Raw genomic sequence first — 25572 nt, forward strand, 5'->3', positions numbered from 1 at the left:
TACATCTTGATTCCATCTGCAAAGATCCTATTTCCAAACAAGGTCACATTCATAGGGACTGGGGTTTAGGACTCGAACATAGCTTTTTCGGAGACAAAATTCAACCCATTATGGCAAGGAAGGAAGATCAATGTTGTAGGAAATGGTTTGATTTTCCATCAGAAATCAGGGCCATAGAGGAAACGTGAGCAGTGATTAATGCCTCATGAACAGAGAGCCACCTCTCCAGAAAAAGATAACCTTTAGGTTCCTGGCTTAAGAAACTAGGTGGATGGTGGTGCCATTTGTAAAGGTCTTCCTTTCAAAGTGACCTTTAAAAATAGGTGGATTCTGCTTTTCTCCAAATAATTCACCATTGCACTCTCTTGTCTGTGTCCACACTCGTCAGCCTGGTCCGGGCCCACATCATCTCTTGCCTGGAACACTGTAATTGCCTCCTCTTCTGCATCCCTGCAGCCCTTTTGGCTCATCTATAATCCATTCTGCCTCCAGCGGTCAGCGAGATCTTTGTAAAATGTGAACTTGTCCATTTATTCTCCTAATTAAGCCCTCCAATGGCTTTTCCCTTTGCACTTAGAATGAAATCCAAACTCTGTCCCAAGCCTGCGTGGCCTCTAATGATCTGGCTCCTGCCCCCTCTCCAGCTCATCTCAAACCTCTCGCTAGCTTGATCACTTGACTCCAGCCACACACATCTTCTTGAAGTTCTTGGTACGGTGCCAAGCATTTTCCCACCTCAGGGCGTTTGCACGCACAGCTCCCTTTACCTGGAACGCTCACCTGCCTGTTACCTGACTAACTGCTGATCAGCGTTCACATCAGGGAGGATTTCTCTGATTCCCTAGTTTAAAGTGGGACTATTCTCTCTCTTGGCTCCCTATTGATTTCCTTTGTAGTTTCTGACAATTCAGAATTCTCTGGTTAATTGTGTTTGAGAGTTTGGTACCTGTGTCCCCACTAGACTGAGAATGACAGGAGGGCAGGAACCATGCTTCTCTGGTTTGCTGTGGATCCTCAATGCCCGTGCCTAGTATGGTGCCTAGCAAAGGGTAGGCACTGTTCATTGAATAAATGAATGAATGACTCAGTGAATAAAGTCAGTGGGAACAGTTGATTTTAGTGAATAATGCTGTCTTTCAAGTATAGAGAGGGTGCAGGTGACTGGAGCAAGCTGATATCAGGTGGACCATCCACTCCCCACAATTCCAGGGTCCTTGTTTCTAAATATTTCCTCTACCTTTGGACCACTGCTGAAGGTTTCAATTCCTGTTCAAGGAGGAATTGAAGGAGTGATGGAGGCATCACTTAAATTCTTCTCTAATCGCAGAGCCGCTGCTCAAGCCCAGACCCCCATCTCCACTTGCCTCTGTGTGAAGTAGCCTCATCGCCCTCAAGATCCTCCTCCACAAAGCTGCCCACTGGTCACAGGTGCAGATCTGCTGCATCCTCCTCCAACTTCAGATCCATTAAAGGCCGCTTATTGACTATAGGATAAAGCTGAGCTTCAGCATCCCAAGGTCTGACTTGATGGTTATGTCCCTAGTCTTTGCTCTTGCTTTTCCCTTCCTTAAACTTTGTACTTCAGTAACCTCTACTGGTTTAGGATTCCCTCCCAACACCATTTTGCCGACTTTCCTCCTCGGCCCCAAACGCCATCCCGTATCTTATCCAACAGGGAAAACTTCCATCCATCCCTCAAACCCCATCTTGGATGTCCTCTCCTCCAGGACTCTTTCATGAAGGTTCCTGTCTATCCATAGAGTTGATTGTCCCTTCTCTTTGCTAGTCTACAGGCGCACGTGCATTTGTTGTTGTACTTACCTCATCATATTGAAACCTGTTTTATTTCGTGATAATGTGCTCTGTTAGAAAGGCAACACTGGGGAGAGTGGCCCGCTGTTCTGGTTTGCCCAGGTCTGAGGGGTTTCCAAAGACACGAGACTTTCAGCATTAAAACCCTGACAGCTCCAGGCAAACCAACCAGGCTGGTCAGGCACCTGCTGCTGGTCTAGAGCATGGACTGTAGAACCAGGCTGTCCAAGTTTGAATCCCGGCTCTGCCACTTATTGGCTGTGTGATCCTGGGCAAGTTAGTTGATCACTCTGATCCTTGCTTTCCCTTTCTGTAATATGGGATAATAATAGTACCTAATGCAAGAGCTGTTGTGAGGATTAAATGAGTTAATATGTTAATGGTGCAGAAGAGCTGGATAAGAGCTTAACAATATTATTATTCTTGTTGCCTCTGTCAACAAATATTTGCTGAGCACTTTCTGTCTTCCAGACCCTGGGCTTGGAGCTTGGGGTATAGGGTAGTCACAGGCGTAGAAGGCAGCAGCCACCCCAACTTCCATTTGTATCTCCCAGTATCCGGCCTACTGCCTGGTTCAGGGAGGATGCTCAGTGAATATTTGTGGAGTGAATGAAGCAGTCTTGAGCCACCTTTTATGGAGTGTTTGATGATGATCTGCCCCCTCTGCTCTGGGCTTCATAACCTTGGAACATCTGAGAACCTTCTCTATTGACGTCAGCTCTCGTGAACCTGAATGAATGGTGCTAGCTGTGGTTTATGAGATGTTCCTTGTCATCTCTCCACACCATGACTGAGAGGCCCACCTCAGGGCATTTGCACTTGCTGTTACCTCTGCCCAGAACACACTACCCTTCATCTTCCCATAGTTGCCAACAAGCTCTCCTTCAAGTGCCTCAGAGAACACTTCCCCAGGCAGCTTCGCTAAAGCAGGGGCTCTCCACCCTCAGCCCCTCTCCTATCCTGTCAGCCTGTGTTACTTCCTTCAGGCACTTACCCTGTGCTAAATTTGTCTAATTGGTTCTCTGCTTACTTTCTCTCTCTCCCACCAGAACATAAGCTCGGTAAGGGCAGAGACTTAGTCTAAGTGGTTTACCCACGTCTTCTGAGCCAGAGCTTTACTCGACACATGGTAAGTGCTCAGTGAGTGCTTGTCCAGTGAATGAACACATCATTTTAATGATAATGGCTACAGTTACTCAGGCACCCACTACTTGCAAGTGTTGGCTGAGCACTTTCGATGCATCATCCTGTCCAGTCCTGCAAATGTTGCCATCTCAGGTCTTACAGCCGAGGAAGCTGGTTCTCAAGGAGCGTGTGGCACCTGCTTCAGTTGCACAGCTAGTGATGTCAGAGCCTGATTTTGGGCCTGGCTCCTGCTTTTCAAAACCCTCTGCTCTCAGCCACCGTGCTACGCATTCTGCCTCCCAGGGCAACAGGAAAATGTCTGGACTCCTCTTTTCCTGACCCCAGTCCCTGGTGGCTCTTGAGAAGGGGATTAATTGCAAAATTTCTGACTGCCCCCGCCTCGTGCAGGAAGCTCCCCTTCTCGGGGGAGGAGCAGCAGCTGGGAGGGACACCCAGGGATCTGCCCGGTCTGGCTGTGTCTCAGGTCCCAGAGCCCCCGAATTTGCACGCTGCCTGTGCCACCGCTGCCTGCACGACAGCCTTGCCGTCACGTAGCGCTGGACCGCAGGTGTTCTGCACCAGACCCTCTTTCAGGAAGAAAATGCAATTAGGGCTGCACAGTCGGCCGACCTCATCTCCATTCCTGCCTTGGGAGGGGAATCAAAGGGCAGTGCGTGCGGCTGCGTGTGCCTGTGCGTGTCACTGTGTGTGTCTGTGTGTGCGCGCGTGTGAGCGTGCGTGTCTCGGGGTTAACCCCTGGAGGATTCATGGGGCATTGTTGGGAAGGGGGAAACTAACACCTTTATTCCTGCCAGCGACTCTTGCCTACTCCTTCAGTAATAATAGTTACATTTCTTCAGGGTTTATCCTGTGTGGAGTACTAAGTTGAGCACTTTATGTGTATAGTGTCATTTAAAACTCCTAACCACTCTATGAGGTTTGTGTTACTGTCAATTCCGTGTTACCAATGAGAAAACAGACTCAGAGAGGCTGTGTCCACCCAGCTGGTGAGTGTCTGAGACAGGCACTAAACCCAAGTGTGTCAGACTCCTCTCATCTACCACATTGTACCACCTTTCCAATAGGGTTGATATTTCTGCTTTATTGTTAAGCAGACTGAAAACCTCTCTCTTTGATTTGATATCCATTACTAGATTCTTCTATGCAAAGATTATTGTCTACATTTCATTTTTATAGGTGCCACTGCTTTGTAACTCTTTCATAGCCATCATCATATTACTCAGGGTAGGCAAAGTGATGCTGTAGTACCAAATATTACCAGAATATGGTTACTTAATACAAATTTGTTTCTCACTCATTTAAAATTCACTGTGGGTTTGGGTGACTGTCCTTCATGGGCTTGGCCCAGATTCTTTCAACAATTGCAGGGAAAGAGAGCACAGACCATCACTTAGTGACTTAAATGCCCCAAAGTGATTTATGTCTCTTGGGCTCACATTCCATTGGCCAAAGAAAGTCAGATGTCTCTGCCTCACCTTAAGAGGGTGTGTGCCCAGAAAGAGAGGAGAGCCCCCCAAATCTTGGGGAACCCTAGTAATATCTCCCACAATTGTCTCTTCCCCCTTCCACTTTCTGTGCCTGATCGACTCTTCTCAAACACTGGCCAAATCTACCCAGCCTTTGGGTGTCATATTATTAATCACAGTTATATAAGGGACAGATCCCAGACTCTGGGCACACATGGACCTGGACAAGGGTCTTGGCTTCACCATTCCCTTTACTGGCTGAGTGATTTTGAGCAAGATACTTGGCCTCTCGGAGTTTCAGTTATCTTACCCAGTTTACAGGTATCAACCCCAGTTGATAATGAGGATCACATGACATAATCCGTGTCAAGCTCCTAGCATTATGCCTAGTGATGAACAGTTAACATCGTTAATATCCACTGAGTGCTTATAGTAGGTGCTCAGTAAATGCTATCCATTAGAAGGATTTTGACTATTCCCATTTTAAAATTATATTATGGTTATTTATGAATGATTATCTCTCTTCTATTCATTCATTCATTTATTCAAAAGGTATCCACTGAGAGCCTTCTCTGTGCCATGTACTGTCTCACCAGTTGGAGCAATGTTGGGAAAGATGTTAGTCCCTGCCCGCACAGAGATTAGTCCTTCTCTTCCTTCTCCCTTCTCCCTTCTCGTCCCCTCTGTGTTTCTTTCTCTCTCTCTTCTCTCCCTCACTCCCCCCTTTCCTTTCTCTCTTACTCAAGGTTCACCCCTAGTATGTGGCTCAAGTTCTACTGCCCCCTCTTCACCCTCAGCATCCTCCCCAGAGTGCCCTTACATATTCTCATCAGCGCCCGTGGCTGCCGGAGCTTCCTGAGCCTTCATGAGGCTTTGGGATAGAGCACGCACACAGCGCCCTGAGCCCTGGCCCTGACTGGCTCCTTTCTCAGGGCTGGCAGGGCCCTGCTCCACTTTCCTGCCTGAGAGGCCAGAGCCGATGGACAAGGCTTCTATCTCCACCGTGTTGACTGGTGACTGTCAGCAAGGTGCACCTCTGCAAAGAGAGAGAAAAAGGGTCACAGCTTTGGGCTATACCATGCAAATAATGGGACCTCTTCCATGAGAGGGAGGCCTGGTTTACCAGAAAAACTAAAAAACTGGGAACGGAGAGACCTGGTGTTTGATCTCAGCTCAGCCCCTAGCATGCTGTGTGATCTGGGAGAGATTCCTTCCCTTCTATGGCATCACTTCCCCCATCTGTGACGTCTGATTCTTATGACACCTTCACTATTTTGCCATATCTGTCTACCACCTGGAGACTTATTTACTTAATTTTTACTTAATTTTTTTTTCTTTAAAACAGCCTACCTTAAATTTATTTTAAAAGGAAAATTTATATAATATTCATGTCATATATTTATATCATGAAGGAAAAGCCAATCATCAATCAATTGGTATAAACAGAAGACAACCATGAAAATAAATAGGAGGCAAACATACCCAGGATATCAAGTTCTACTCAGATACTGTTGCCTGTTGGAAGCTCTGAGTCTGGGGCCCTCCATGATTTGTTAAATAGGAAAATGGCACATTGTAGAGAGGTGTTAGAGATACACCAGCGCCTGATGGAGACTCTATGTGAAGTGATTAGAGGGGTAGAAAGAGAACAGAGGAGGAAAGTGCTGCCCCACTATATGAATTGATATTATTTAATTCACACCTGGGCACCACACCATTGGTAAAAACCAATCTCCACTCTCATCAGTGATAATCATCCCTCATCTGGGGGAGCCTCCGTGATTTCTAAGGTTCCTTCTTGCTCAGACATTCCAGGATTCTTGAATACCTGGACGAATTTCCTGTTTAAACACTTACCACCACGTGGTGAGGCAGGTGGCATTGTTTCCTTTTTAGGATGAGTTAATTAGAGCCTCGTTGTGGTTGGTACCCATGCCTTCCATGTCCCCGCTCAGCTTTCACATCCATTGTCCACAACGGCAATTTAAACCTTTTCCATTCTCATGCCTCCTGCCATCCACCATCCTCTCACCAGATGGTCATGGAAGCCATCAGTCAAAGGAGAGCCCTCCTTCCCAACCCAGCCTCTCCTCCTTCTCTTTCTTATGGTCCAAGAGGCATCTTACTTGTTCTTTGGAATCCCCCTCCTGGGTTCTCGGGGTCTTTGGTCCATCAGTTATCCCCAGTCTTTCTAGCATTTTCAACTTCTCTCCTGTATTCCCACCAACATTTATTAGGGTATCTCAAAAACTGTTTCCCATAAATGTATAATTTATTAGGCAATAAATAAGACGCCAAGGAAACAAGATTATTTGGCAAAATATCTCCTATGTTTTTTGAGGGTTATTACCTATCTTTTGACAAATAGTCCAATCTGCGAGAGCACAGGTTTGGCAAACTACAGCCCATGACCTCAGTATGTCCTCTGCTTGTTTTCACAAATAAAGTTTTATTGGAACAGAGCCACACTCATTCATTTATGTGTTGTCTATGGATGCTTTCATACTACAATGGCAGAGCTGACTAATTGTGACAGAGATGGTATGGCCCTCAAGTCAAAATTACTTATCATCTGGCTCTTTGCAGGAAAAGTTTGCTGACCCCCATGCTAGAGAAAAACCAATGTGTATTTCTAGGTGAAGTATTGATAACAGGCTACTTCAAGTTTGTCACATGTTTAGAACAATTGCCTGAACAGAAATGTGGCCACATGCCAGAACAAACCATAGCTTGGTGGTTCAAGGTCTGGGTCACACACAGGATGTAGAGTTTGATGCATCCGTCTCTTAGATTTTTGCCTGTGTTAAAGGATCTTGGTGAACCAGAGCATTGTCTTATTGAAGCAGTATGTGGTTTTGGATGAGCAGAGCTGGGTGATGATGATGATATTTCATAACAGCACACATCCACTCAGCATGATAATCACAGCATAACCATCTGGAGCGATGTCCAAGTGGAAACCCAATCCTTAACACTATCTGTCCACACCTTGAGCACACGTCGTCCCCTTCAAGGTCACACAGTCCTTCACTCATGCCTTTTACCTGGAAGAAACACATGCACTCAAATCACAGTTTGGTCCTCACACGTTCTGGATGCTGCAGTTAGCCAACATGAGATGAAATAGATGGTTCCAGATGTTAAAAGCTACAGTCTTCTTGTCTCAGAGTTTTGGATGAGTCCCCAAATCTGAGAGAAATGGGGGCCAAGAATCCTTATATTCTAAAGTGAGGTGCTAGACTGTTCTGAGACGACTTTGGCTGGGCCCCAAATTGGATTTTCCAGCATTAGCCCACCCCAGCCTCCAAACTATGGGAAAGAAAGGAGTTGAAGAAAGTAAAGAGTGAAAGAGTGAAAGCGCCTTTAGAGAGAGTTTTCAGATGGTTGAAGAGTTTCTCTCTCCTTTTCCAACCACGAGGCAGAAGGCGGGTGGGAGTGGAGATAAAGACACCTGCTTAGATGTCTTTGATAGGATATCTTGGATATTCAACCTATCTTAGATAGGTTGAATTATATCCCCTGAAACTTGAGGAATAGAGTAACTCTTACCTGTTGCATGCCTAAAACTCCAAAGCCAAAATGCTGACTGGAAGCAGAGTATGAGGCAAGGTTGCCCCCACCTCACCCATGGAAGGAAGCTGGCTGTCAGTCATCCTCAAAGGTAGGCCACACATGAGGATCATCTGGAGAAGAGAGGCTACCCCAACAGAAGAGTGGACCACCAGGAGACAGGGCCTGGGGACAAATGAGTTGAGAAATTTTGTTTAATGAAGCAGTGGTAAGGAAAACAGTTTACAGTTACTCTCCATTCCGACCTTCAATCCCAGGTAACCATTAATGTACTTTCTGTCTGTATAGAATTGCCATTTTTTTCCCCACATTTGATATAAATGAAATCACACAGTATGTGATCTTTCATGTCTGGTTTCCTTCACCTTAGCATACTTTTTGTGAGGATCATCCATGTTGTACCATGTATTGGTATTTTGTTACTTTTTATTGTTGAATAGTATTCTATTGCATGGGTATACACTGGATATGGGCACTTTTTGAAAGTTCCCCAGATGGTTCTAATGCGCAGACTTGGTTGAGAGCCATTGAATACTAAACCATCCCATTATGAATAAGAAACTTTGAGACACCAAGTAAACATGTTTAAGTTTCTCCTGGTTTACAAAAACAACAAAACCAGAAAACCTCCCTCAGCCTCGTGCCTCCATGCAGTGAGCGGCTCCCTCCCTCTCAACCTTTCTTCCTGACAAACTTCTTGGCCAGCTGTCTCCAGTTCCTCTCCTCCTACTTGCTTCTCAACCCACTGGCGCCCAGCTACTGACCTGCCCACTGCTCTGAAGCTGCGAAAGCCGAAGGAGATGTCTTGGTGATCCTCTACTTTGGACTTTTTTGTCCAAATACTTTGGAGTATTTGTTCAGCTAGTTACTTCCTTCTTCTTAAAACTTGGACATCATGACCTCACAATTTTATGGTTTTCCTCTGAACTCCTGCCTGTTTCCTTTAGTGAATATTTTATTTGTAATAGCTTTCTAATGCTACATAACAAATTACCACGAGCTTAATGGCTTAAAACAACGCACCTTTATGGTCTCAGTTTCTGCAGGGCAGGAGAGCAGGTACAGCTTACCTGGCTCCTATGCTGAGGTCTGATAAGGCTGTAATCAAGAGATTGTCTGGGCTGTGTTCTCATCTGGAGTCTTGACTGGGGAAAAATTCGGTCCCAAGCTCAGTCAGGTTGCTAGCAGAATTCATTTCCTGTGACTATGTGACTGAGGGCCCATGCTTCTTGCTGGGTGTCAGCTGGGGCAGCTCTTAGATCCAAAAGGACCACTCACAGTTCCTTGCCATGTGACTCTCTCACAACCTGACAGCTTGTTTGTCAAAGCCAGCAAGAGTCTCTCACTCTAGTCTGCTAAGGCAGAGTTTTATACAAGGAAATGCAATCACGAGAGTGACATCTTATCACCTTTGCCACATTTTATTGGTTAGGATCAGGTCATGGGTTCTGCCTGCACTCATACGGAGGGGATTATACAAGGACCCAGCTCCTTGGGAGTTTCTTTAGGGTGTATCTTCCACATTATTATAAAATCTAGTAAATGCACAGGAAGTCATAGGAAATAACAGAAAGGACACTCAGCTATATAATATCTTGACATTTTGCCTTGTTTGTTTCAGAGTTCTCTAAAGTAATGAAACATATCAGTAGAGTTGCAGCCCCTTGTGTATCTGTCTTCTTCTTATCTTCTTCCTCTTGTTCAAAAAATATTCACTATCAAAAATTTTGAATTTAGCATCTCCATTCATGTTTTTAGACTATTTCTACAAATTCATGTATGTATGCATAGAAACTTTACTTAAATGGAATCATACAGTACAGAGGTATCAACTTTCAACATTCCCTCTTTGAGGCTTATCCTTGTTGACGCACGTAGCTTTAGTTCATGCATTTGCTTTAAAGATTTTTTTATTTATTTATTTATTTTTTCCCCCCAAATCCCCAGTAGATAGTTGTATGTCATAGCTGCACATTCTTCTAGTTGCTGTATGTGGGACGCGGCCTCAGCGTGGCCGGAGAAGCGGTGTGTCAGTGCGCACCCGGGATCCGAACCCGGGCTGCCAGCAGCAGAGCGCACGCACTTAACCACTAAGCCACGGGGCCGGCCCACATGCATTTGCTTTATAGAATTCTATTTATTTATCCATTCTCCTGTTGATGGACATACAGTTTGCTTCCAAGTTGTTACTAATGCAACAATGATGCAACGAACATTGTTGTACTCATCTCTTCCAGCACCTGTGTGAGATTTTTTTCCTGGAGTATACACCTGAAAATAGAATCATTTGGTTGTAAGGTAATACATCACCAATTTTTCTACATGTTGCCCAGGTTCTCTTCAAAGTGGTTATATCCATTTTCACTCTCACCAAAGGTCTTTGTCTTTTCCATATCTGCCCAACTTGAGGTTGTCTATGTTTTTTAATTATTATCAATCCGATAGGTGTGAACATTGTTGATGTTTTAATGTTCACATTCCTGATTTTTAGTGAAGTAGGGCACGCTTTTTATTTTTATTAGCCATCCAGGTTTCCTCTTCTATGAACTGCCTATTCATGGTCAGAATCTTCATCCATTTTTTCCCAAATGTGTGCCAGGGTGACTTGACCTGGGAGAGGGACCATTTCCCACCTCCACTTGGAAGGTGGCCCTGCTCTAGTTCCTTGTTGGCCTTTCCATGGTGGCCTTTGTCTGTTGTGGCAATGGTGTGGCTCCCTGAAGTGACGGGCAGACATCAATAAGGGGCAACTGAGACAAGAGGGGAGCAACGGGGAGGACCCACATGGAGGCGACCTGACAGGCTGAGATCATGTGAGATGATTGCAGGGAACCCCAGAAATATTGAAGAGGGACCTGTATGAACACATAGGGGCAAGATATAAACATCTGAGGACACTATTAATAACATAATGTCCATAACGAGGACATTATGATTTTCAATGTAGCTCTCTGTGCGTCCACAGGATGGTGAGGCAGGGGCATTTTTGGATTATTACACATTTTAGTCTTTTCTGGACTGTGGGATAGTATGGCATCCTTTATAAATCCTTTTATACCTCTAGCAGCACTTGTATAACTCAAAGGGAGAAGTTAATCTCTCAAAGATACTGCTGCTTCCCCAGGTGGGGCCTCTCTCATCATAAGGTCTGATCTTACCTCACTTTCTCTTTGGGAGGGAGTTCCACTTCTACAGCTGTGTCATCCCAGATAGCAGGAAACCAGCAAAGAAAACCTTAAGGAAATGGTCAAACTTGAAGTAGAGCTGCCTCTTCAGGTAGACTTGTCTCACTAATGAGGTCTCAGGAAAAATATCCTGTTTCAGTCCTTTTACTTCTGACTTCAAGCCCCACCTTTAGTGTCTTGCCCCCAGGAAAACTACTGTTGACATCTATACTGTCCCAGTCAAGACAAAAAGAAGCTGAGCCCTCTCTCCTACCTTCCCAGGCCCATTTCCTTTTTCCCCGTCTGGTGACCTACTTCTCCCCCAGTTGACAGATGCTATAATGACCTCAGTCTTGGGGAAGACCTTGTCCTTTCCCCTCATGGTTATGGCCTTTCCCTTGCAGACCTCACTGGCCAGCGATGTCAGAGCACACCACCATGCCCCAGCAATCAGACACACTAAGAGGCACACACATATAGCTACGGGGAGTCATTTCCTTACAGCCTCTTAGAAATCAGATATTTACAAAATTAATTTACAATAACAAGAAGCCCTTGTCTCCAGCTGCGGAATATTTGTGTCCTCTCGCAGAGCCCTGGAGACACACTTGACACAGTAGGGACAGGTCACCTGTGTCAACTCCAACCCATCAGCAGGACTATTTCCATTTTTCTCATCACTGGAGCCGAGTGATAGCAACTCTAATGAGATGGACACGTGGCCTTTATGCAGCTGCCATCACATCACGCTGAAGGCTGAAGGTTTGCTCCAGAGATTAACAGCAGATGCAAACAGAGACAAAGAATTAAGGTAAAACTAGAGGCCACATTTCGTGGTATTGAAATCGAGTATGGAGTGACTGATGGCCTGTGTCTAGTCTTCCAAATGCTGATTCTCTGTCTTTTTCAGGGACTGTCACTGGGTGACTGCAATGAATGATATGCTTTCTCTACTTTGGAAAAGAGAGAGAGCTGGGACATGACATAGCTAAATTCTTTCTTCCTGGGAGTGGCCTTGTCATTGCAAAGGTGACCCAGTTTCCCAGAGAAGTCCTGGAATATGCAATGTTCCTCTTGTCTCTATCACAGGGAACTAAATACCAACACAATTTATTAATAATACAAATATGCTCCAGACACTTTAAAATATTAGAAATAATTCCCACCACCCCCTCTGGAAGTCAGTACTCTTGTTATTCCTATTTTACAGATAATGCAACAGTAGCTCAGAGACTGGAGGTAACCTGTCCGATGTCACTCAGCTGGAAAGTGCTGGAGTCAGGATTTGAATCCAGATCTGCTTGACCCACATCCTTGCACACCAGGAGCCTGCCTTTGGGATTTGCAATGCTAGGAAGGTGTCTGATTTTGGCACCACCTTTGTTCACTCTAAAAATGCTGTTTGACATACTTATTTTAATCAAAGTCAATTAAAATTATTTTTGATTTCAGTGCTTTTAGAGAACTGTGTGCCAGCTGGGAGAGATGAGTAGACCAGGTCCGAGAATCTCTGACCCTGAAGATAGAGAGAAATAGGCCTTTGGAGGCACCCAATAACCCTAATTTGAGGACAATGAGGCACCAGGAAGATCAGGAAGATATTTTCTTGCCTTTTCTCTAAGTATTTTAGCAGTACAGCACACCTGACTGTCTATCTCCTTGGGGGTTGTGAAGTTCCCTGAGTCACATTTGTAAAATTCCCTAGGTCATGAGGAGCTGAGGGGGGGGGAACCATTTTCTCTTTCTAATAGTTTTACCTAAGCCCATAATTTAGGAGCCCGTGATCTTACTCTCAGAAGTATCTGGAAGGTAACTTCTCCCAACTCTCTTTTACTCCACACCCAATGTAGAAGGAAGGCCTTGACTGATCTGTAGGATTGGAGGAAGAAACAAAATATGTGTGAAAAAGCCCCTTTCCCTCTCTATTTCTCAGGCTTCCAGGAGGGAGGAATTCTTCCTAAGCTTCTGTCTTCCATACAGGAGCCCAAACTCGATTGTGGTCCAGGCCTGACTTCCAGAGGAGGGTCCAGAGGACCCAAGGTTCTAGGTATTTTCTCCACAAGCAGTTTCAAATGTCACAAATGCAACTGAAAGAAACCATAATGAAACCAAAACCGTCAATCAACCAGTTATTTTATCTTTTACAGCAAAATTACGTTTACGGCCAATTAGTTGTGCCATGAAAATGTTTGTGGCAAAACCACTTGCGGCAAAGATGGTTATGGCGAAAATACCAGATGCACATCTCTAATTGTTCTCATGAATAGGGCTTTACTTGGGGGGCAGAAATTCTGCTTGCAACTGTCTGGGTAACTGTTTTCTATGCAGTTCCAGACTCATGGGTGTTTGAGCCAAGATCTAAACTGGTTGGATGGGAAGTCCATTGGCTCTGGGTTCCACCACAGTTCTCCAGCCCACCCTTCCAGTAATAGAGCTGATAATTGATCTCCACCAATCCATTTCTTGAATCTGTTTCTCAACTGGTTCCAAACTCAGAGTGAGGGGATGGATGGGTACGATCTGTGAGCTCCCTTAATCCTCAACAGTGAGAAGTGCACACACTGAATCCTCAACCAATTGTGATGAGTCTGATTTAGGGAAATGGCCAAATGACAGAGTATTTGGGAAAGCTGTATTGTAATTTCCCAGTTCTTACAGCTAACCAAGTGTGACCACGTAGACAAGTGGTTCTCCGTCCTGGCTGTAGCAGAATCACTTGGGAATGTTTTAGAAAATTCTGATGCCTTGGGTTCATTCCCAGAGGTTCTGATTTAATTCATTTGGGGGGAGAGTCTGGACATAGGTTTAAAATAAAAACTCCAAGTGAGTCTAAAGTGTAGCTAAGGCTGGGAATCACTAAAATAAATAAGCTGCCATAGACTCCTTATTTAACAGATCAGTGTTTCCCAAAGTATAGAGTTTGCAACACAAGAGGTGTGCGAATGGGTTTATATGGCATGAGGCTTGGCTTCAGTAACCTTGAAGCACATTGTGGAAAAAAATCTTCCGTTTCTAATTGGCTATCAATCCTTCTGGTTAGGTTAAAGAGAAAGTCTCAATATGGTGGTAGTAGGCCCTTAACACCTATCTTTTGTTTTTCAACCAAAAGAGAGTAGATATCAGTTTCAGACAATCATATAAGGTAAGGATTACTGATAATCTTTGGTCTTTTAAAAAACTGGTTTCTATCTATTTATGGCAGGTGATACTGGTTTTCCATTTATGGGAGTGATATAAAATTTTCTTTAAAAAAATCAGTGGTTCTCCATCTTGGCTGAGGAACTTTAAAAAATACTGCCGTGTGGATTTCGTCTTGGGTATTGGGATTTTTCAGAAGCTTCCCAAGGGTGTAACCCCCTGTTTTAAAGTGCAGCAATGCAGTGCGTCTCAAACTTCAATGTGTGTATTAATCAGCTGAGGATCTTGTTAAAATTCAGCTTCTGGTTCAGCGGGCTAGAGTGGGACCTGTGATTCTATAGTTCTTACAAGCTCCCAGGTGATGCCAATGCGACGATGCTGATAGGTGGGCCATGGTTTGAGGAGCAAGGTCCTAGAGGAACTTGCTTCTGTAAGAAATCCTATCTTAAATAGTTTCATCAAGTAAATAAGGCTGACCAAGTTTCTTTTTTATGGGGTGGCAAATCTTTGGTAGTAAGCCATTGAGGAGTTTTAAGTAAGAAATTGATTCATACACAAGATTTTCTTAACAGAAACTGCCTTTCTTGCTCAAATCAAAGTTGTTGCCAAAAAATTTCAGCACCTTGGACAGAAGCACAGGCAAATTGTTTTAAAGGGCCAGTGCTTAAGCTTGAGTAGAACCGAGTTGAAATCTGCGTATAAAAGCATTTGCAAAATAATGACATTGAACATATTATTGAGGGTTATGCAAGAAAGTTTTAAAAACTATAGACTTTTTTAATGCCTTACCTGCTGGTAGAGTCTATATTATTTTACCTAGAATCTTGTGGATCTTATACTCTACTCTACCGGATATCATCAGACACAGGAACTGGGTCGTAAAATAGAACCATATTATGACCTGATGATTTCTGACTCCTCATTACTGGAATTAGAGGATGGCTTTAGCCTAAATATCAACCTTGGATGATTAAAAGGCTGATGGGAACAAGCTGCTAATTCAGGAGAGAGAATGGGGGATGTCAATGAAAACACGTCAGGGTGGCCTAATGAAGTGGCTCATGGAACCAGACGGGACTGGGCTTAAATAACAACTCATAAATTACTCACTGTGACCTTGAGCAAGCTTAATTTACTCCCCCTGAGGCTCAGTTTTCTCATCTGAAAAATGGAGGTAACAACACTCTCCTTCAAGAGTTGTTGTGATGATTAAGTGAGGTGTGACGATCTCATCAATTTCTTACTTAAAATTCCTCATTGATGTCCCACCAAATTCCTCGCCAGGGCCCACGAAGCTCTACATGATTTTGCTCCTGCCCCCCCCCCACCCTGTTCCGTACCATTTTCCCCTGGGGTCACTATGCTTCAGCAATACTAGTCTTCTATTTGTTCCATGAGCACTCAAGGTTATTCTCATCTCAAAGGCTTTGTTCTTTCTGCTTCCTTTGCCTGGAATGCTCTTTGTGTGGTCGTCTCCTTTTAATTTGGGTTCCAGTTCTGTTGCTACTTTCTCAAAAAGACCTTCCCCGACTGACTTATCTCATGTTGTTTCTGCCTGACCCCAGTCACTTATTATTATTTATTTCCTAGCACTTATCACTACTTGAAATTATCTTATTGGCTTCCTCATATATTGTCTCTCCCACTAGAATGTAAGTGCCATAAGGGCAGGGTCCCTATCTGTCTTGTTCACTGATGAATCACTATGCCTCGACTAGATCTTGGCACATAGTCAATAAATATTAGTCAAATAAATGAATGACCATAGGAGTGCCTGGGACACAGTAGTTGTTAAATGAGTGTCCACTCTCTTGATGCTCTTCATTTGCATCCCTAAACATGTTTGAGTTGACAGTGTGGTCATTGGAGATGCTGAGGATTAATAAATTTCTCATGATGGAGGTTGGAAAGCAAGCTTGTTAAGGTCTATAATATATGTTTCTGGGAAGGTGCTAGAAAATTATTGGAAAAAGGGCCCATCAAGGTGTATGTTGTGTGATCTCGGGCAAGAGGATCTCTTGGGCCTTAGCTTTCTTGTTTTGAAATTTGAGTGAAATAATCTCTAAGATCCTCTCCAGCATTCAATGACAGTAAATAAAAATCTAACCTTTGCTGGTTATTCTGCAATCACTTCCTGTCTTACTTCACACTTGATCAATTTTTCACCGTTTTGTGCCTTGGGGTGTTCCCACTATGGACTGCATCACCTGCCCTCTCTTCCTGGCTGACTTCTGTTTGAGTTTGGCCAGTGGAGGCATCAGCATGACGTCATAGGGAAGGAAGAGAGCGGTTGGGGTACCTCCCCCTTCCTCTCTGGCATCATATCTCTGGCAGTGCCACGGCACCTGCTTGCTGGAAGGCCCCTCCTCCAAAGCACAGCCTACATTGAGCTGCAGTAACGCTATTTCCTCCCATCATACCATCAGGCCCAGGGAGGTAAGGCTTCCTATTATTTTTAGTTCCTAGGTGCCTCAAAAGCTCTTGTTGGTTCCCTTAATCTTGCTCAGACCAATTTTAACAGTCTCTTGGTTAAAGTCTTTTTACTGAAACCATCTGAGTGAGATTTGCTTCCCTCCAAGACTCTGATTGATGTACAATCCATTTGGAAATATATCCAGAGAAGCAGATTCTAAGAGCTCCCACAGAAAACCATTTGTGGAGTTAATACACATCACCATGAAGATTTCCTCCTTGGGTTTGATCTGGATCCTTCATACTGCGGTTTAAGTCTCACTCCCTCTTGTTCTTTCTCCAGTGGAGAGAAATATCGTGTTACCGCCACTCACTAGGTAACAAAGCTCCATAGACATGGTAACTCCTCATGCAGAGAGTTGATGAGAAGGCATCTCTTTTCCCCGTGGCCCTGCTTTGCTCATTTTTAATCAGAAAAGTTTTCTTTTTATTTTTCTGGCACAACAGTGACACATTCTCTCAATAAACCCAGGAAATTCACAGTGTCTATTTATCCCAGTAGACGCGAGCCTCTTATCCCCCTTGTTGTGTCTGGCAAGTATGCTGATTAATTGCACACCCTCCATAGAGGCTGGGCCATCACATTTAGCCGAGTGCACTAATAAAAGGATTATTATTTAACAGTTCAACCTCCATCAACTCACTTTTATCCTGCCTCCCTGAGTTGGTGAACAAAATTAATGAGGATGCTGTGGCCATGACTAACAGCTTCTGTTTGCAACTTTTTCAGCAAATTCTTTGCTTTTCCATACTTCCCTCTCAACTTGTTACTTTAATTCTTCACATTGATGCAAAGATGGATTGCGACAATAGTTTGTGGGTGGCTGTCAGAATTGATGGTGGTTTGCGTGGGAAACGCACAGCTAGATTGAGAGCTATAGTTAGGATTCCAGATAGAGTCAATTTAAAAAAAAATTCTACCTCACTAGGAAAGGTCAAACCAAGTGTTTTAATTATGACGCTGTTATAATATATCTCATGCTTGGATGACCCAGGTTTGAAGAGTTGGAAAACTCTGCAATATACCCAACTCTGAAAAGGGCACAAAAATAACGTGATCTTTTGGGGAGGGGGGTATGTCAGAATCGTGCAGAAAAGACAACAAGGCAGAGGGGAAAGGGTGAAGTGTTAGTGACCTGGGTTCTACTGTGGACAAAATCATTAGCCTGTTTGGGCCTAACATCCTCACATGTGCTGGAATTACTATTAGCTCTATTTTATGGAGAGGAAATTGAGACTCAGATAGATTGAGAACATTGCCCAGGGTCATATAGCTGAAATGGCAGAGCCTGCAAAGTTATAGCTTACAATAACTGACTCCAAACCTTGGTTTCCTGACCATGAGAGTTTCTACTTACCTTGTAGGCAACTAGAAAAAATTAACTTTTATACCATTTTCTACATGAGGATAATCTTTCGGAGATCTTCAAGGACTGTTCAGGACCACACCCCTAGTAAATGGTGGAGGCGGGACATGCACCCACGATTGTCTGACTTCAAAGTCTAAGCTCTTAGCCATCATGCTAGATTTCCACTTATGATTACAACCATCACTGTCTCGAAGACGTGTAGAGGACGTGGTTGGAAGAGAATTCAGATTTATACCCAGTAAGCCACCTAATTTAGGATTATAGGAAGCAGAATTCAGTGGTCTTGAATTCTGAAACATATCTGGCTAACCAAGAGGGAGGCGGGACTCAGGTCTCATTCTAGCTCCAGCACAAAATATAAGTAAGGCACTCAGTTAAAAAATTTTAATCAGACTTCTACAATTGCTTGAACATATATGCAGATAGCAAACACCCAGTGTGCACCATATTAGAATTTATTATAATACAAACAAGTCCAAACATAATATATTATCTAATTAAGAAAATATGAACATTTACTATTTTTCTGCGGTAACATTCTATTCCATTCTTTGAACTGGAATAGCCAACATTAGAGTCTTTTATTCACTTCAGATAGGCCCGCCCATGTTGGACCAGTAGGCACCAATTTTGCAAAGTAATCTTTTCCGATTGCAACGTGTTTGCAAAATGGAAGTTCATGCCTTCTCATGGTCTGTCTTTTCCGCTTTGTCTGTTATCCTCGTCATTTCCTTCCCTATGAGACTTTTCAGTCCTTGAGTTGGTCAATAAAGAGACACAGCAGGTACGTGTGGGGCATCACTGCATCTCCAACCAAGGACACAAGTCATACAACAAGAGAGATGCTGGTTAACGGTCTTTGAAAGAAGCATCACAAAATCCCGACATAAGGCAATTGCTTAAGTGCCATCAACAGCAACTGTTTACATGACAGGCTTCAAAACTCAAGGCTTTATTTCCAAAACTGGCCTGAAAGAAAAGGCTTAAAAGTTTTCTTTTTTTAAAAAAACCCTTTTCATTACTGTCCACAATTATTACTATAAATAATAATAAATTAAATTAGATTAGATTATCTGAAATAAATTTTAGGACATATGTATCAAACTAACCCAAGGGGCATTTGTATGCATCTTAACCAGAAGACAACTCACTGGAGTGCCTTCAAGAATCGGACCTCTTTTAAATATTATTCATAAAAATATAAAATATTGTCAGAAGGAAAAAGGATCACAATGCTACTTGGTACAGCCTCTAGTATTAAAAGAAGTAATCAATGAGTGTATGAGGAAAACATTCCAAATGCATACCCAGTTTTTACTTTTTAAACAACAACAATTAATTTTTACATACAATTAAAAACGTGGAGCAGAGAGCATTAAGATCCACATACATATTTTCCATCTTACGTACATTCTCAAATAGGAATTGCTTAACCTTTACAGATATTGCACTGTGACTCGTTCACGTATAGCTCAAACCAGCATTTTTCAGAGCTATGTGTTTAAAAAATAAATAAATAAATAAATATATATATATATATTCAGTGTAGGTAGCCTTTGGTCAATGTTCTTTCATTAGGGGGTGTGGTGGAATCGCATCATACACACATTTAATGAACATGTATTTGACTACACGTGCTTGGCAAAAAGGAAACGAGAGAGAGATGTGCCATTTAAGGGATGTGGGAGAGTCTGCCCACCATTCCACTCGATGTGCATATGCCCAGCAGGGAGTGTGACATGGGAGATACAGATCTGCTTCTCCCTCAAACAACTTCCGTGAGCCTCTTCTACTGGGAGCATCTTGCTGCACCAGAGTGATGGCAATGTTCTTGGATACATTAGAGTTACACAATACGGTCCCTAAACATGAGCCAGCTCTGTTTTGTCCTCAACTGGAGAAACAGCAACCTATTCCACTGCTGGAGAAAACCTTAGCTGAGTTAGGTTTTATAAGGGATCGAATATGGTTTCCAATATGGCTGCTTCCTAAGGACGTTGCACAGGTAACTTTGGCTCTGCTAGATTTTTTCTTCTGCACTGCCTTTAGAATCTAGTCTTTGGGTAAGATGAGACTCTACTGCAATCACTTAAAAGGAGGAGGAATTAGGATCTGGACTATAATTTCAGATCATATCAGTCCTGATATGATCTGAAATTATATTGAGTTAGTATTGAGGGCATTGGCTGAAGCTTGGGGCTTGTGTTGTGCTGGGGCCTTTTCAACCACACTCATTTATTGCAAATTCCCTTAAAAAGGGTAGACATGTTTTCCAATTAGGAACAAAAATACAGTAAAAATCCAGCCCGAGGAACCAAGTGTTCCAGGTGGACTGTCTGCTTTTCATCTGGTCACCAAAAATATCATGCAGTTCCAAAATCACTTTGGGACATTTCTTCCAGAACAGGGATAATTTCAAGTACTGGGAGTCTGGGAGAGAAATTAAAACAACAAAAAAAAGGCTAAGTAAGAGGAACTCCAACGTGGATTTCCCTTTCAAAACACATCAGTACATACACAGGAGCCTAAGGTAATCGTGTGTGTGTGTGTGTGTGTGTGTGCGCGTGCGTGTGCGCGTACACACACACGGGCACACATGAGTGGTAGTTCCCAGGGAAGCCCTTTTTAATTACATCCTAGAACTGTTCTTGCCTTGGAAAGGCAAGGGGAGCATAACTAAATAAATTCATATTTTATCATTTTGCAAAGGATCTGGGTTAAATAGCTTCACCAAAAACTGGCACCATCTTTTGAGTCATGTGCATCAAAGGGCAGACAAGCAGACCACATGGGCACCTTTCCATGTCGATTGTGTCTGCATTTGTGGCCGAATGGCAATGTCAGCTGGACTGTGGGGCAGAACTGAGAATGCTTCCCTTCACACCTGGAGAGCTACAGTTCCTGACCCTCGAAAATTAAATCCAGTTCGGAAGTCACTTTAAATAAAACAATTTGGCGAGGGCTTCAGTAAGCAAGGAGGCAGGGTTGGCAACTTTACACGTAAAAGGCTTCTCCAGGAAGCTCGAGTGGCACCGTCACAAGAAGCTATTTTGAGTAAAGGGATTGTGCACAGCTGACATGGGGATGGATCGAAACAATGGCAAGAGTGGGCTTATTTTTTTTGTTTTTCTGGGCTCAATAAATCCTCCTTTCCCCCCATGCACCAGGCAGGGTCTTTGTGTTGGAGGAGATAGATAAAATCTATACATAATGGTGAATAGAAAGACTGCGGCTTAGACCCCAGGTCTGAGTGTCATAGTTACGTTGGTCTGAAGCCTTTCCAAAGAAGCTCTGGCCAGAGTTTGAATGGGATTCAATACTCCCCTGTCCCCACAGTGTCATTCCATAGCCAGGGGTGCCAGGGCTACTTCAAGGTCACAGCCCTCTCTAGGACAGAGGGCATCTTGGAAAAATCCAGAGTTGGTCAGCAGTTAGCTGCTGAGAAGAGCACAGGGAAGCGATGGATGACCTCAGCTCTTGGAAGAAGAGTGTGGGCTCAGATACGTGCTACTGTGGCTTGGTGTGTCACATAAATGAGTAGTTCCCAGTGACTGTAGATGGTGCCAAGGCTAAGTCATAGGCTATTTCTCTACTGTGTGTCCTTACTGACCACAGGATGATGACACTAGCTCCAATGGCATCGTCAAACTGGTAGGAACTTTTGCTGTCAACATGACTTTGTGAAAATAAATGCATAAATGGAAACAAGATTCATGCTTTTCCTTCTTCTCTTCCAGCTTTTCTCATCTACCAGTCTGAGAGTTGCTCAGTCTGTGGAGACAGGAAATCAGATTAGCACTCTTAAGGAGAGCCGTTCAGCCGAGGATGGGCCACCCTCCCATCTGGAAATGGATTAGACAGAGGCACTGGGTGCCAAACCTATGGGGTCATGGGGATACTTTTATAGGTTTTCCATTTTTGTCGTACTGGTACACCAGCATCTTGATACAGTGTGAGTTGGCCGGTGAGATCCAGGGGCTACTTGTTATGGAAAAGTTATGGTTGGTGTAGAACTGTACGGGTTGCTTCTGGCACTTGAAGAAGGCCTTGAGCGTGGCGGCCGCCATGGCTCGGAACCGCTTGCTGATGAAACAGTAGAGGAAGAAATTGATGGCTGTGTTCAGAAGGGCCAGCATGTTGGCAACGTCGGACATAACATGCACCAGCCAGCGGTTCTGGATGGGCGCCCCATAGAGGTGGTAGAGAATCACGACGACGCGGGGGGCCCAGAGGGTGGCAAAGATGGAGGTTATGGCGAACAGGATGGCGGTGGTTTTCCCTGTGGAGTAGCCGCGGAGGCGAAAGTTACTCTTCCTCCTGAGCTTGTACACAATGATTGAGTTCAAGACGAAGAAGATGGAGCAGGGCACCAAGTACACCGTGAAGCAGTGAATCCAGATCAGGACGTGATGCACAGAGGTGCTGCTGTAGTCTTCCGTCCAGATGTTGGGCCACCAGTAGTAGGGGATGCTGGTCATGAAGCAGGTGACGTAAACGCTTACAATGACCTTCCGGGTGCGGGCAGGGTAGGAGACCGTGTGGTACTTGAGTGGGTGGCAGACTGCGATGTACCGGTCAATGGTCAAGGGAACAGTAATCCAAATGGAGGTGTGGAGGGACGAGAATTCCAGCACTTCTACGATCTTGTCGGGCACCTGAGGCATCTGCATGTTCAAGATGAAGTCTTCCAACAGGAAGTCCACGAACACGATGAAAAAGAGGACCAGGATGTCCGCAGCCGCAAGTGCCAAGAGATAGTTGTAGGAGGACTTCTGCCTTCTGGCCACCAGCTGAGAGAGGATGATCACGGTCAGGATGTTTGCTGTGGAGAGAAGAGAATCCGGTTTATCTCTGAAGCAGGATGACTTCATCGGCTACTGGGGAGCCCAAGGCATGTTTATTGGGCACCGCCATGGAAGTCAAAGGGACTGAACCAACGCTTTTGAGGGACAATCTCTGCACTACAAATAGCACACATCTGGATATTATTTTTGACAAAGTTTTATGCTCATATTGTAGTTTAATTGTTCCTCACACAGTCATGACAGGTGGTGTGGCCATTGTCTTCACTTCAGAAATGAAACTGAGGCTCAGAGAGCTCAAGGGACTTGCTTAGAGTCACACAGTTACTAAGTCCTAGTGACAGGAACCAAACCTAGGTCCCCTAATCCCAAATCCCATGCTCTTTCTTTTGTCCAACTGCACATGGAGGATATGGGGGTGCGGTGGTTTTTCCTGCTTCGTGTATTCGGTTAGGAGACTGGACTCTACGATCTCTTAAGAACCTTTTTAGAACTTGGATTTTAGGACGGTTCCTTTTTTAAGTGGATTCAGAATGGAAGGAGCAGAGGAGATCATGACCTTCAGATTAAATTAAAAATAAATTATATTTATGCTTATTCATTCGCATATATGTAAAAATGTACATTTAAATTGGTTTCAGGATTTTGCTGTTATAAACTGCTATATTAATACCTTGACACGGGGGCCGGCCCCCTGGCTTAGCAGTCAAGTGTGCGCACTCCGCTACTGGCGGCCCGGGTTCGGATCCCGGGCGTGCACCGACACACCACTTGTCTGGCCATGCTGAGGCTGTGTCCCACATACAGCAACTAGAAGGATGTGCAACTATGACATACAACTATCCACTGGGGCTTTGGGAAGAAAAAGGTGGAAAAAAAAAGGAGGAGGATTGGCAATAGATGTTAGCTCAGGGCTGGTCTTCCTCAGCAAAAAAAAAAAAAAAAAAAAAGGAGGATTGGTATGGATGTTAGCTCAGGGCTGATCTTCCTCACCAAAAAAAAAAAAAAAAAACAAAAACTTTTATGTCTCTCCATGAGAAGTAGCTCCATGTGAGAGTTTCTCTTGGGTAGATATATTTGTAGAAGTACATTTATCATGTTTTAGAGTATGTGCATCTTCATCCTTACCAGATATTGCTGAATTGCCCTGTAAAGTGGTTTTACTAATTTACACTCCCAACAGCAGAGGAGGAGAGTTCCAGTTGCTCCATATCCTCTCAGTACTTGGTACCATCAGGGTTTTTTTTTGTTTGTTTGTTTTTTAAGTCTGTGCTGTCCTGGTTCTTGGTCAAAGCACTTTGAAGTTGTGGAGAGTTAAGGTCCTGATGATATTAATTAGCCAGGATTCAAACCCAGGACCAACACCCATGCTCTAAACCACTCGCAATATTGATACTTCCAAGTGAGGGTGGGGGTACCATGCACAGAGTGTGCAACAAAGAAAAATTATGAATAAGTTTTACTTGAAGTCTCTACTTAAGAAAAGAGGCCTGTGAAAGCCAAGCTCTTTGTATTTGTAAACCTGAAATTTCAAAAGTTTATTCATGCGTTCAAACGGTGTTTTGTGCACCTACTATGAGCCATGCCCTGGGAGGAGATGTTGAACAAAACAGACATGGTCTGCCTTACCTTCAGAGTTTAGAGTCTTAGAAGCAAGAAAACCATCAACTGAAGAACCACAGAAGAAAATGTATAACTGGAAACTATAGTAAGTGCTATTAGTGATCAGAAAAATCTTTGCTGAGGCAATGATGCTCAAACTGAGATTTGGAGCAGCAGTAGGAGGCAAAAAGTGTGGGAAGAGAAAGTGTGTCAAGCAAAGGAAACATCATGTGCAAAGGCCCTGAGGTGGGGGGAAGCATGAAGTGTTGGGTTTATTAAGGCAAGGAACACATATTGATTTCTATTTGCTTTGTAAGCATTTTTGCACATCATAGCTGTCTTTTATTAAACAGCCATGTTCTGTTGAAAAGTGTTCCAAAATGTTTTATTCATTTAGGAATCTTTTCAAAAGTATTCAGCATCCACCTTCTGTATGCATGGGCCCAGGGTGGATACAAACTGGTATTGCAGGCCTTCAGAGTCTCCAGTCAGAGAGTAGAAACCACATTTAAGTGACAAAGTTCTAAAGAGATAAACAAGAACACACACAGTGATACAAGAGCTGCTAGTGACAGGTACAGAAAGAAGGGCAAAGGCTTTGGAAGAGGTTGTGGGTCAAAAGTCTGGACACTCTGATCTAATCTTGTACAGTCAGAGCTTCAGGGAACCAAGCTGTAAAATCAGGTCTGAAGCTTTCCTATCGAGCCAAGGGCATCAGTGCCCAGTGATTAAGAGTATGGAGTCTGGGGCCAGCTCCAGTGGTCTAGTGGTTAAGTTTGGTGTGCTCCACTTTGGCAACCTGGGTTCACTTCCTGGCACAGACCTACACCACTCGTCTGTTAGTGGCCATGCTGTGGTGGTGGCTCACATATGGAAAAAAAAAAAGAGGAAGATTGGCAGTGGATGTTAGCTCAGGGTGAATATTCCTCAGCAAAAAAACAAAACAAAAGTATGGAGTCTGGGGCCAGATTGCTTGGGGTTCAGTCTTGGCTTTACTATTATTGGCTCTTTGGCTTTCGGCAAACTTATT

The 25572-nt window shown here is 43.9% G+C and overlaps 1 protein-coding gene across 2 annotated transcripts in view; it reads right to left on the minus strand.

Moving 5' to 3' along the window:
• Positions 1-6754: 6754 nt before the first annotated feature.
• GPR139 (G protein-coupled receptor 139) overlaps positions 6755-25572 on the minus strand; it is a 52253-nt gene continuing 33435 nt past the window's right edge. The window contains exons 2-3 of one of the 2 annotated variants that reach the window (XR_015556439.1): positions 7974-8159; positions 6755-7468 (exon numbers count right to left, since the gene is read on the minus strand). Coding sequence is in view for 1 of the 2 variants with exons in the window: in XM_004441816.2 (XP_004441873.1) it covers positions 22026-22960 (935 nt within the window). In the remaining variant the exon portion in view is untranslated. Of the gene's footprint in view, positions 7469-7973; positions 8160-18584; positions 22961-25572 lie in introns of those variants that run through there. The other variant, XM_004441816.2, reaches the window with a different exon arrangement.

This window comes from Ceratotherium simum, chromosome 26 (assembly GCF_057802395.1).
Source record: "Ceratotherium simum simum isolate JZ-2026a chromosome 26, ASM5780239v1, whole genome shotgun sequence".
Lineage (NCBI taxonomy): Eukaryota > Metazoa > Chordata > Mammalia > Perissodactyla > Rhinocerotidae > Ceratotherium > Ceratotherium simum.